General features: G+C 40.2%; 1 protein-coding gene across 1 annotated transcript in view; it reads right to left on the bottom strand.

Moving 5' to 3' along the window:
• Nucleotides 1-5,366: 5,366 nt before the first annotated feature.
• LOC145409092 (nephrin-like) overlaps nucleotides 5,367-13,171 on the bottom strand; it is a 57,311-nt gene continuing 49,506 nt past the window's right edge. Inside the window, exons 18-23 of the mRNA XM_080279636.1 lie at nucleotides 12,717-12,881; nucleotides 11,130-11,249; nucleotides 10,678-10,822; nucleotides 9,916-10,116; nucleotides 9,070-9,191; nucleotides 5,367-7,313 (exon numbers count right to left, since the gene is read on the bottom strand). Of these exons, the coding sequence (XP_080135762.1) occupies nucleotides 5,367-7,313; nucleotides 9,070-9,191; nucleotides 9,916-10,116; nucleotides 10,678-10,822; nucleotides 11,130-11,249; nucleotides 12,717-12,881 (2,700 nt within the window). The remainder of the gene's footprint in view (nucleotides 7,314-9,069; nucleotides 9,192-9,915; nucleotides 10,117-10,677; nucleotides 10,823-11,129; nucleotides 11,250-12,716; nucleotides 12,882-13,171) is intronic.

The following is a 13,171-nucleotide window of genomic DNA, read 5'->3' as shown; positions in this document are numbered from 1 at the left end:
ACATCATATACACACTTCCCTTTCCTAGTTATGATGATTTTTGTACTGTAGAATACATTACTGATAAAAAAATATGGATCCTCCCCCCATCCACTCCAAAATAACCTTATCAAGAGCAATGGAATCTGGCATTATGTGAGCAATAAACCCCAACCAGTCATCGGGATGGAGCACTTTAGCCTGCTTGACCACCAGGTGTTTGTTTGGCTATATGGTTACCACCCAGCGTTTTAAATGGGTTCCCGCGTTACAAGAAACAATTTGGCTTGTCACTCAGTTTAGTAACCTACACGCAGCACTACATCAAGTGACTGGATGGTGGGTGCCCTCACCTACCACGGCAAATCGAATATAACAAAAAAGAAATGAGACCAAAGAGCAAGAAGCTTCATACATACAAAATAAAATAAACACATATTTCAGAATATGATGCAATACAAAATTGAATAAAATCTAGATTTTAAATACAACAGAAATAAAAGTTCATACAAAACATGTAAATTAAAAACTTTGTACAGCATTAAAACAGACAGTCCTTACCTGTGGTAAATGTCAAGTGATCCTCATGTTTTCATTTTATGGCTGAGTAGATGATAAATTTAAAAGACATCATTATTAACTTTCAAAGCAAGATTAGCAGAATCATGAGTAACTGTTTGAAGACTGGAGCTATTTAAATGACCAGTTCAACAAGTAAACAATTTTGGGTATCTTCAGTTTCAAGTACTGTAAATGATCTTCAACTGGAGATGCATAGGAATGAGACAAATATGAGCTGAGGAGAGGGCAGCCTGATAACAGAGGAGAAGACAACAAAGAGATGATTTGTTTATGGCCAACCCATTTGTGATTATGGCACTTGGCTTCACAGCGACTGTATCGTATCATTTTGTATCGTTCGTAGAGACTATAATATGCTTGCATGCATCAGCCTTTAATAGCAGCTCTCCACGATGCTCGATCTCTGGCAGCCTCCCTAATAAGTTCCTTATCCTTGAGGTCACACTCTATAACCATGTCTCAGGTTTTTTCTGACTGCTTCTTGCAACCCTACCACAGACATTCACCCTTCTAAGCTTCTGCACCCAAACCGTACTTTCCGCTTCTCTAATCAGGAAATTATTTACATTCTGTGATTCTGATCTGATGAAAAGAGACTCCAACCAAAATAATTATTGTGGCAGGATTTCATTAGGTTTTGACATGGTTTCAAGATTGACTGAACAGAGTTCACCTGTACAAAGACCCTAAATTATTGGTACTGAGTGCATACAGAATGTCAAAAAGAGTTAAAGCATCAGTGGTTGTAAAAATTGACAGTACACGGCCTCCCAATTCCGAACATTTGATTTCCAAAACTCTCCGTTCACCAAAATGCAATTGAGGTGATGATATCATCTGTGCACACACAGTCAATGCACATTTGAGGACAAAGGTTATTTCTGGACAAGTATAACAACAGATAACATACTACTAATACAAGGTACAGGCAGGTCCCGTTATACGAGCATCTGCTATACGAGAAATGGATGATACGAGAATGGACAATTTAGACCCAAATTTAATGATGCAAGCAGGGTCACTTATCCTAACCCTATTTTCCCCACAAGTTGCGTATTCTGTTGTACAAGTTTTGTGATTAAGCAACCATCCATTAACATATCCCACTCATATAAAAGGAACTGCCTGCACTTCACTCTCATTTACTGTTCATGGTACCTTTTTTTTTTTTTTTTTTTTTTTTTTTTTAATAATCCTACCTTCCACATTATTCAAATTTCTGTAAAGCCTTTGGATCCAAGCATTTCAGATCTGAGAGCTGATACTGTACTATCACTACTGTGGTTGTCTTTACTTTCAATAACTTTTTTTTTTATGGAATCTGAGCAATATCTAAGCAACATCAAGGCTACTAAAAAGACAACATATAGAAAAATAGTTATATATTTTTCTTGTTTAAAAGAATAAAGTTCATACATACCGCTCCCTGTATAACAACATGAAGTGAATAAAGCTCAGATATCCCACACAGGCCTCTTCTTTGGCTGAGCAACAAACAAACAAACAATCCTTCACCTTCATAAAATCTGGTCGATAAAAGCTGAAGCTCAGTAAAATCCCTCTATAACTGAACAGTGCATGAACAGCCCTGCAGTCTGTTACTTTTTAATATTAACCCAGGTGGATTTCGAGCCATGTAACTCGTCCTGGCCTAATACAGGTATAACTTAGTTCCACAATACTGGATATTTCTAATTGTAGGCATGTCAATTTACCACATCACAATGACTTACTGACATATAAATGGGCAACAATTTTATAAATAATCAAGAGGAATTTTCATCCAACTTAGATGTATACTCAATTGAAACAGCATCTTCATAGGTTATCTATAGTTTCACAATGGGCATTGCTGCTGTGAGAGTTTTTTCCCTATTGCAAATAGTTCTAAATGATATATATTTTTTTTTATTGTATAAACTTCATACTTAACGAGGTGTTGATAGTGACGGCAGGGATACACATAATTGAAATGTGACTGAAGAACATTTTCAAATGGCTCACTTATGGATTCAAAATGTGAAGACTGGAAAGTGTAACAAGTTTCTTCATCATGCACACAATACTTGAAATCGTCCTTTTTGTTTACCAGAAATTGCAATATCTGGAGTCCAGTTATAGAAAGGCTAAACTGTAGCAGGGAACTACTGAATGGTGAATGAAACAGTTTTATGCGGAACATAACTCTAAGCTCTTAGTATAGTTGAGAATGTGGTGACACTTCACCATATGCCACTTACTATATATATAGCATAAAATTCTTCTTAAAACCAGTCTTTGGTATTGATAAGAGCAATGACTACATCTTCAAAAACACTAGCAGGATTAATTTGTTTTTGAATAAGTGTCAAAATATAGTAGTTCTCTACAGTCATTGTAAGACACATGTTTTAAAGACTATCCTTCAATCAAACATTTATCCTTTCAAGTACCTATACCATGATGGCAGAAGGTATTTCAGTTACTGCCAAATTATTTTACTTAGCTGTAGTATGAATAATTCACCAGTCAAAAAGTCAAAAATTATCCCATATACCCTTCCAATGGTAAGGATTTAATAATAGTATTACTTCCCTGCTTTGATCATCTAAACAACAGTGGAAAATCTTAATGTAATAAAAAAGCTTAAGAAATAGTCTCATGATAATCTTTTCATGTCCATGGTCAACTTTAACTATATTATTGTAAAAGTTTAAGTTAGAGACTTCAATTAAGTTTCCATTATTAATAAGGCTGCTCAGCATCGGTATTGACTTTTTCACGAGCAATGTATCATCATTAACATACATTTCATCTGCATTTTTCTGCTTTAAATTCAAAAGTGGATATAATCTTGGTTTGTCCTAGATATTTCATGATCTCCCTTACATTCTGAACCTACAGTATATTATGCCACTGAGTATTGCTCTGGCAAACTATGGTGTGATGTAACCTTTTTTTCCTCTTTCTTTTTACGAGGTCTGATCAAAAAGTATCCGACCACATTTTTTTTTCCTGTAAACCAGTACGAGCAAGGAGATGTGACTCAGTGAAGCATACCTTGAATTATTATGTGCATGCTTGAATATATTCAGTGCTGCCGCCCAGCCCAGCCACTGCCGAGCAGCTCGTGTTTGAGGACATACAATGGAGTCACCTAATTCACATATCTGTATGCCGCAGATCTGTAATTCACAGTACTTTGCTCAACCAGTCCCTATCCCCCCCACCCCCACCCGGAAAAAAAATTGAAAAACGCAGGTCCTAGGTTCCAAAGTGGCTCACTTCCAAGGAGATTTATAATGTCTGGGCACCCATGATGTATTCTGCGGCTACTAGCTAATCACAGACAACCTTGACCCAGCAGCCAATCACAGCCTGGCCTTGGTGGCAAGTGTGCACACTACAGTTGCCATGCTTTGTTCACTTTCTGTCCCGCCAACCGCCAACTACGTGTGTTCCCCCGTGAGTTCTGAGTGCTACCTGGCCTTTTTTTTTTGTTAAGGTTACCTCTCCTTGGGCAGAGGAGAGGTAACAACAGCATGAGGCTACACCACCCCCACCTCATGCTGGGAGGTGCTAAGTTATCCCCGGCCCCTACCCACCCCATCCACTTAAGCATTTTTGTCCATTGGAGTCAGGTGAGGCCCCTTAATTATTGTTTATTTCCACTTAATTATTATTTATTTCTATTAAATACATCCACTGAATATTTCTAAGATTGTCTGTTTGTGTTTGGTGTTGGCTAGTTAGGTGTAGGTAGGATGCTGTAGGGCAGTTCAACGAGGGTCCAGACTAAATATCCTTTTTTCCCATTGGTTCTTAACTTTGTAAACCGCAGATTTCATAAACCATAGGCAGGTACCAGTCTCTAATTGCCGCGGATTAGGTGACTCCACTGTATTTTTCATGCTCGTCACATTTTTGTTTTGTGCCGCGATGACCGAGCAAATCGAGCAACATTATTGCATCAAATTTTATTTTTAAAAACCTGGTGATGTGCAATATGGCTTTTGGTGATGAGGCAAAGGTGAAGCTCATACTAAGAGTTTTTTCAACTAACAAGGTGCTGTTCCTTATGAGTTCACTCCCGAAGGCCAAACAATCAACAAAGAGTACTACCTGGGAGTTCTCTGTCACCTACAGAATGCTGCGCATCATAAGAGACAAGAGTTGTGGCCAGTGGAGGACTGGCAGCTCCACCATGACAATGTTCTAGCCCACTCATCCCATCTCGTCCAGGATTTTTAGGCCACACACAGGATCACACAGGTCAAACAGGCTACCTGCTCTCCTAACATGACTCCTTGTGACTTCTGGCTACTTCCAAAATTCGCAATGCTGCTGAAGGGTTTGAGATTTGAGGACACAAATGAGACAAGACATATGCAACAAAGATCTTGTCAACAAACCCAAAAACTAATTTCACAAAATATTCCACCAATGGAAGAACCGCTGGTCAAAGTGTGTTGAATCTCAAAGGGCATACTTTGAAGGAGAGTTAAGTCTAAACTCAATATGTGAGCTTGTTTTTTTCACCAGTTAAAGGTCGGATACTTTTCGATCAGGTCTTGTATATTTTCAAGTTGCTTTGCTGTTTGTTCTGGATGTCTCATTACCTCATTTACTATCAATTTTTTTCCATCTTCAGTTTTCCACATATTTTACAATCATGAGTTTTATCAGTCCCTTCCAGGTTGTCCACAACTTTTGCCATCTAAATTTTGTTTTTTTCTGAAGTTGGCACTTATTTTCACATTACAGTCTGATGTTCTACTGGTCCATACCAGTCTTCCACATCTTTTACTGCTTGAAGTTTTATCAGTCTATTCCATTTTTTCCACAGCTGGCTGACTATAGCGCTCATCACAGCATGGTGTGGGGGAAACACAGTATTTGCAGTAGTTCGGATTATTGTACTGCGCTGGATCCTGAGGGTAGGGAGGGCGGCCCTGGTAATCGTACGGCCCTCCCTGCTGGCAACACACGAGGTCACGAGGATATGACTGGTAGTTGGCTGCTGTTAGTTCCTTCGGCTGGTAGGATGATGTAACTAAATCATTTTGCATGTACGACATTGGCATTGTGTCTTTCAGTTGGTATGAGGTATGTGTTAAATCTTCTTGTTGGCTGGAAGTTTGTGATACGTCATTTGGTTGGTAGGCAGTCTGCGTTATATCTTCTGGTTGGTAGGAAGTATGTGAGATGTCTTTTTGTTGGTGGGAAGTCTGTGTTTTGTCTTGTTGTTGGCAGGAGGTTGGCATAAGGTGTTTTGGCTGGTAGGGGGTTGGTGTTAGGTTCTGTGACTGGTAAGGAGATGTTGCTCGGTCTTTTGAGTCTCCATCCTTTGACTGGTGATTCTGCCTATCTGAATGGTGAGGATGATGGTTAGGTTTATGCATATACTGATCTGAATGCTGAGCTGTGTTGGTAAGAGTTTGATGTGACTGTGAAGGGGAGAGCTGGTAATGACTGTTATGATATGGTAGTGATGGCTGGTGCTTTTGCTGGAGGTGAGAATGACGTTGTTGAGGTGAGCCACTCTGCCAGTGCTGTTGATGCAGTTGAGACGGTTCGCAAGGTTCCTCGTGAATGCTCGTCAGGTTGTGTGTGTATGAAAGATGGGGTAAATCCTGCTGTGAAAGCTGGAATTGATGCTGAGGCAGTGACTGATCCCCAGAATGACCAAGATGCTGCTTCTGGTGGGATGGGTAATACAAGGCTGGTGGGTTGGTATGGAAATCTTTCTGATTATCCTGCACCTGTTGATTGTAATGTTGTGCATCGGCTTCGTGTGACTGCTGATTATGTTCATTCTCAAGCTGGTGCTGAAGGTGTGGCTGACCATGGTAAATAACTTGTGAGGTGGGCTTAGTAGGGGGACAGTATGGAGTGGACTGTGTTAAAGAATTGCTAACACCTGACTGCTGGGGTGAGGTTGAGCAGAACTGGTTCCCGTGATGCGTGGGAGGCTCGGGTGTACCAGGAGCAGTCTGACTTCGCAGGACCGTAGTTGAGTCAGTGCTGTGCTGTGAGGAGACTGATAACTGATCATCTTCAACTGAGCCTGCTATGTTTTCTGGCTGCCTGTGTCGTAAACCAGACTCATAAGCCCTTGGACCCTTCAAGCAGACATCTGGGATATTTGTACAGCTCATGTCACCCACTCGTTTTCTCCCTTGCATTCCCTCATCTGAAGGTCCCTCAGTTAATGACTCACTTGCACTGCCATCTGAGGGAATATCATCCGACTCTGCCTTTGAATTGTGCCTGAATATGTGACGTCCATCATGATCACGCTTCCTTTGTTTGTTTCGGGGGCTGCTGCTGGCTAAAGGTGGTGTACTGAGAAGTTTACGTGGATCTTTTCCCAGATATGGTGATGTCATCTTGGCATGAAGTCCTCGTTTAGATTCCTCATTTGAGAGAGGTGAGGCAGAGCGTGAGAGTGGAGTGTCTCTCACAGCAACATGGTGCTCCAGTGAGGGACTTTGGTAGGTCTGATTAGGGGTAACTTCATGCACTGCTGAAGGGGATTTATGGAGCTGATGAATACCGTCTGTACTCGTACGCAAGATGGTGACAGGACTGGTTTCATGAGGCAGTGTCAGTCCATCAGCATCTTCATTAATAGACTGCTGTGATATAGAGCATTTACTTGAATCCAAATCAACTTTATCACTGGTGAATGCAAGCATCTGATGCTTATCCATGACTTGCGCATTTTCAAGTTTAATCTTATCAGGACTTGGCATTCTCTTGAGGCATGGATCCTGTTGAATGACAGATAATGTAAGAACCCATTATACTGTCCAAGTATTCTTAACCTGTCACTGGCTGACATATAAATTTGTGTTCTTCCTGATCCCTCTCCTGGTGGTTGAGATATAAATGGTTCAGTATTGTGAATACTACTTTTCCACATGTGGAAGGAATGACCATGTCTGAACGTCCCAGACATCAAGACATAAGTGCTCAGGAATCCATGGCTCTCCAAGAACATATAACTCTGCATCCCCCCCTCCCTCTCACCCACCTACCTATTCCCTTACACACTCACTGTGGCCTGCCTTGGTCTACTCCACAAAGCTCTTCTCTCTGTATCCTAATCACCCCACTTCCTGCTGAAGTGGCAGGGACCCAAGGATTTAAATGCCAGATGATCTATTAATTATCCCCCAAAATTAATTTTCTGATATTTCACTTACTTTTACAGTGTCTAGAAACTGATTTAGCAAGAAGGAAAAAATTCAGATTTTTCTAACCATGTGAGGTGAAACTCGTGAAAGGGACAACACACCAGTGACAGGTTAAAATTACTTACTCAAGTACATCACTTGATCTTGAACTAGAACTCGGGCTAGACTAGCTTACTAGACTGAAATCTACTAGAATTAGCTGACTGACATGAAGTAACTTTGAACCTGGAAGAGGGAGCTAATTCTAATACTCCAAGTAATTATTTTAACTTGTCTTCCCCATCTATCAAACTGATTATGATGGAATCTGCCTACCAGACTAAACTTTTGGAAGTTGTTCTATTGAAATCAGCCAACAAGACCTACACAACTGAAACCAAACCAGCCTGAAAAAATGAAGAAAAAACAGAGCAAGTGCTGAGCAACCCCCAAACTTATAAAGCATTTTGCCAAGCAGGCTGTTCTCGATGAAATCTGTGTGGCCTAACGCTGAATAAAATTGGGCTCAGCTTTAAAGAGTTTGGCCCAACGTTGAATAAAAACTGTCCGAACATAGAATAAATTTGTTCCAATGTTGAATAAAATTTGTCCCAACGCTGAATAAAATTTGTACCAACACTGAATAAAATTTGTCCGTGTTGAATAAAATTTGTCTGTGCTGAATAGAAATTGTCCCAGTGCTGAATGAAATTTGTCCCAGTGTTGAATAAAATGTGGTCTTACTCTACACTTGAAGTTTTTCTCTTCATAAATGTTGAAGTGGATGCTGGATCTGTAACTATGGAGAAGAGACGAACAGAGAGAGAGAGAGAGAGAGAGAGAGAAACTAAACTGTACCTAATTTTACTACCAGATCCCAACAGCAGAATGAAAACCAAGGATGCAATTTTCAAAACATATTATGATGGATTCCCTGTCATGACCCTGATTTGTTACTGCAGGACAGACAAGAACAGGAGCATACAGAGTCATCCTATGTCTCCTGTTCCTCCTACAAAAGGTAAATCTTAGAAAATTATCATTGGTTAAAACTGTTTTCTGCAGTATGAACAAGAATGCAGTGTGCAGAATGTTCTTTTTTTCCCTACTTCTTCCTGCAAAACCATATTTAAGTCTCCTGTTCCTCTTATGAAAGGCAAATCTTGGTCATGAGAGCAAAAATAAGATAGGTTAAAACTGTTTTCTGAAGTACGAACAAAGAATGAAGTGTGCAGAATCTTCTTTTTTCTCTACTTCTCACAAAAACATCTCCAAGTTACAGCAAGAAATCAGTCTTAAACATATCTAAAAATCCCACCTCAAGGGCGACACAAGAGAAGGCTAGACTCACCTGACCATCACCGGGTGTGAGGGCTTCCACAGAACAAGTGACGAGGGAGAGGTCACGTCCCACCTTGGCTGCAGGTTGTAATGTCCTGCTCCCACCTCCGGCCACCATTTTCCCTCGTGACCCTGGTTTTGCACATCATAACCATCATCAGCATTATTATCACCAGCATCATCATCATAACCATTATTATCATCATCATAACCATTACCATCTTCATGATCATCATAACCATCATCATCATCATTACTATTATTATCACCTGGCAACCTATTACTTTATGCACCTACTACTGTACAGCATCATCATCATTATTAATATCCTCATATCACTCCCACTAATATAAATGAGGTGGGCAGGATCTATGAACTTAAAAGGAGGGGAATTATCAATAAAGAATCCAGCAAAAATGAGCCACATATTCAATCCACCAAGTCATTTACACAAGGGGGGGGGGTCCATATTTACACTCCCCTTGTAGATTGTTGTATGTTGAAAAGGGAGACCAGAGACCAGTCAGAAATATTAGTCTACCCCTGCATTATTTTCTACATATCATGCTTCTATTCATGATTTATACTGTCTTTTTTTTTCACATCCTCTGACTGCATGGTTGATGAACAAATTATCAGGAAGCTAAAATTTTACATTCCCTGCACCAGCTACAAGTGGGCTGTCCCTGCAACACACAAAAAAGTTCCTCCAAGAAAGCCAAAGGATTAAAATATATGGATCATCCTTTTTTTTTCTTTTTTCATAATTACATGGACCACGCTGTACATCACTGGTTTTTCTCCTGCAGCATTTTTTTCTTTTATTCCACTCCAAGTTAACCGATGATCACCTTACCTTCTGGTCTGGTCCTGGTGGTGTATCGACGGATGAAGAAGATGACGATGGCCAAGTTAAGGACAAGGAAAGCAGCTGCGGTGAGGGAGAGGAGGAGAACCAGGAGTCTAGGGAGTCTATGGTGGTGGGACTCCGTTGTACTGCGACTGATGGCAAGCTCCTCAACCTCTGTACAGTGCAATATGACATTCTGTACACTTCCTACAATGTTCAAATCCCAACTAGAACAGTGTAACTTCATCATAACAGGGTACACACAGGTACAATTGCACATGGAAGGGGTGTCATAGAGTCCATAAAAAAGTTGCAGACTTTGTGACATAACTAAATAGTGTGGCTGTACACTTCCTAAAACATTGTAACATCATAATAACGTGAAGTGTGAAATGACACTTCCATCTTTGCTTTATCTATATTACACTTATAACAGGAAATAACACAAAAAGTAAACTCACTATACACTAAACTTACTTGAAAATAACTTAAAAGCCTGCACAAGTCCGCATCCACACCAAATGTCTGCTGGTGGGAATTCTATATTACTGTGACCCAAATGGACATGGGTGGGTATGGGAGAGAACTTCCATGGGTTACAGTGATCAAGAACTCCAGCCCACACCAGCAGGCATGTGGTGTTGACACTACCCAAGAATATAAAGCCAAAACAAACAAGACAAAACTCTTCATAAGGACAATTTAAATCCCTCAAACCAATGACCCACAAACATCTGGTGAGGATGTGACCTCAGGAGACGGACTGACCTGGCAGCGTAACTAGAAGGGCCGGTGATGTAAAGGGTGAACGGCCCTGCTGACTGAAGGCCTGGATGCTGAAGTAGTGGTTCAATCCCGGAGTTAACCTGTCCACCACCAAGCTTGTAGTATTTGCCCCCTTCACCTCTATTTCCTGGAGGTAAGAAGTTGACCAGTTACTACTACTACTATTACTACCACTACATCTATTATTATTATTTTTTATCATTTTCTTACTTCTGGAAGCTATTTCAAATGATCAACTCTCTCTACTACTACTACTAGTAGTACCTCTGTTGTTATTATTTTTCATTTTCTAATTTCGGGATGCTATTTCATCTCTCGCTCTCTCTCTCTCTAATCTCTCTCTCTCTCTACTACTACTACTACCTCTGTCATTATTATTTTTCATTTTCTAATTTCAGGAAGCTATTTCATCTCTCTCTCTCTCTCTCTCTCACCTGATGCTGTAGACTGCCTGCTGTCCTGTACCTCAGCAAATATCCCATCACCTGAGAGGAGTTGCTGCGGCCACTGACCCTCCAAGACAAAGTTACACTGTTGCCACTAACTGCTGACACCTGAGGATACAGTAGAGGGAGAAGAGTTAGTGGCAGTATTAGTTTGTGAAAAAAAAAAGGGAGAAGAGTTTATGTAAGTTAGTGATGAGTAAAGGGAGAATAGTGACAGTATTAGTTTGTGAAAAATAAATGAAGAAGAGTTTGTGTTAGTAATAGTAAAGAGTAAAAGGAGATGAGTTAGTGTTTGAATAAAGAAAGAAGAGTTAGTGGTAGTATTAGTCTGTGAAAAATAAAGGGAGAAGAGTTGGTGTTAGCATAAAGGGAGAAGAGTTAGTGTTAGACTGAAGGGAGAAGAGTCAGTGGCAGTATTAGCTTGTGTTATTTAGTATTAGTTGGAAGAAAGGGGGATGAGTTAGTGTTAGTACTGGTTCTAAGTGGGGGGGGGGAAGTTTGTGTTAGTTTGTACTGTATTAGTGTTGATTAGTGACAGTGTTAGCATAAAGGGAGAAGTGTTAGTAGCCGTATTAGTTTGTGGAAAAATAAGAGTTAGTAGCAGTATTAGTTAGTGGAAAAGTTATGGGGGATGAGTTTGTGGTAGTTTCAGTGTCAGAATAAAGGCAAAAGTATAGTAGCAGTATTAGTTGGTGGGAAAACAGAGGAACTGGAGTTTGTGTTAATACTGTATTAGCTGGTGTTAGAATTGAAGCAGAAGTGTTAGTAGCAGTAATAGTTGGTGTTAGAATAAGAGAAGAAGGGCATGTGTTAGAGATAGTGTCAGAATAATGTGAGAAGAGTTAGTGTTTGGTAGTGAGAGTGATATAGATGAGTTATTTTTAGTGATAGTGTTAGAAATTATGTGTGACGAGTCAGTGTTAGGTAGCGAGAGTAATATACTGTAGAAGAGTTATTATTAGTGTTAGTGTTAGAAATAATGTGTGAAGAGTTAGTGTAAGTATTAGTGTTAGACAGTGTGTGAGATGGAGAAGAGTTAGTGTTAGACATAATGTGTGATTAGTTAGTGTTAGTATTACTGTTGGTTAGTGATAGTGTTAGAAAAGAGAAATGTTTGTGTTATTCTTAATGTTGTTAGTGACAGTGAAGTGAGAAGACTTAGTGTTAGTTAGTGACTGTTAGAAAAAGGAAGTGTTTGTTAGTGACAGTGTAGAACAATGAGACAAGTTTGGTAATATTAGTGTTAGACTTACCACCCAAGTTAGAGTTACGTTTTTGACACTAACGTATGAACGTAGTGAGAGAAGAGAGTTTTAACACCTTCAGACCGATGATGTAACTTGATTTGTATTTTGCTCAGGGTGATGACTGGAAAGAGTTAAGGGGAAGATGATGATGATGATGATGATAAAAAACAAATCCAATAAAACCTTGATAGTAATAATGATAATGATAATAACGATGCAAATGATGATGATGGAAAAAACAAAAAATCCCTGATGATAATGATGACAACAAGCACACACACACACACACACACACACACACACACACACAATTCCATGCCAAACCCACCTGTAGACGCGTGGGTGGAGGTGGTGGATGGGGTGGCGTGAGGGTGTGGTTGAGCGTGAGTGAACCTCTTGTATTGGTGGCAGTACAGCTGTATTCAGTCAGGTCTCCCTCCTCCACCTTCCTGATCTCCAACACTGACACCCACTCCACCAGGCCATCCACAAGCTAGGAGAGAGAGTTTGCAATATTTAGGGCTATCTATCTGTCTGTCTGTCTATATATTTATACATTCACCTGCCTATCTATCTATATTTCTACTCAGTCATCTCCATGCACAACCTTCTTCACCTCCAACACCGACACCCACTCCACCAGGCCATCCACAAGCTAGGAGAGTTAAATATATCTAGATGTATCCTCTCTCTCTCTCTCTCATCCTTCCTCCCTCCCTCTCCCCTCTCTCTCTCTCTCTCTCTCTTTCTCTCTCCCTCCCTCCCTCTCTCTCTTTGCCTTCC

The sequence above is a fragment of the Coenobita brevimanus genome, chromosome 79, assembly GCF_032717465.1.
Source record: "Coenobita brevimanus isolate Jiangsu-jjx chromosome 79, ASM3271746v2, whole genome shotgun sequence".
NCBI classification, from domain to species: Eukaryota; Metazoa; Arthropoda; class Malacostraca; order Decapoda; family Coenobitidae; genus Coenobita; species Coenobita brevimanus.
The sequence above is the reverse complement of the archived record's forward strand: the minus strand, read 5'-3'. Positions and strand labels throughout refer to the sequence as shown.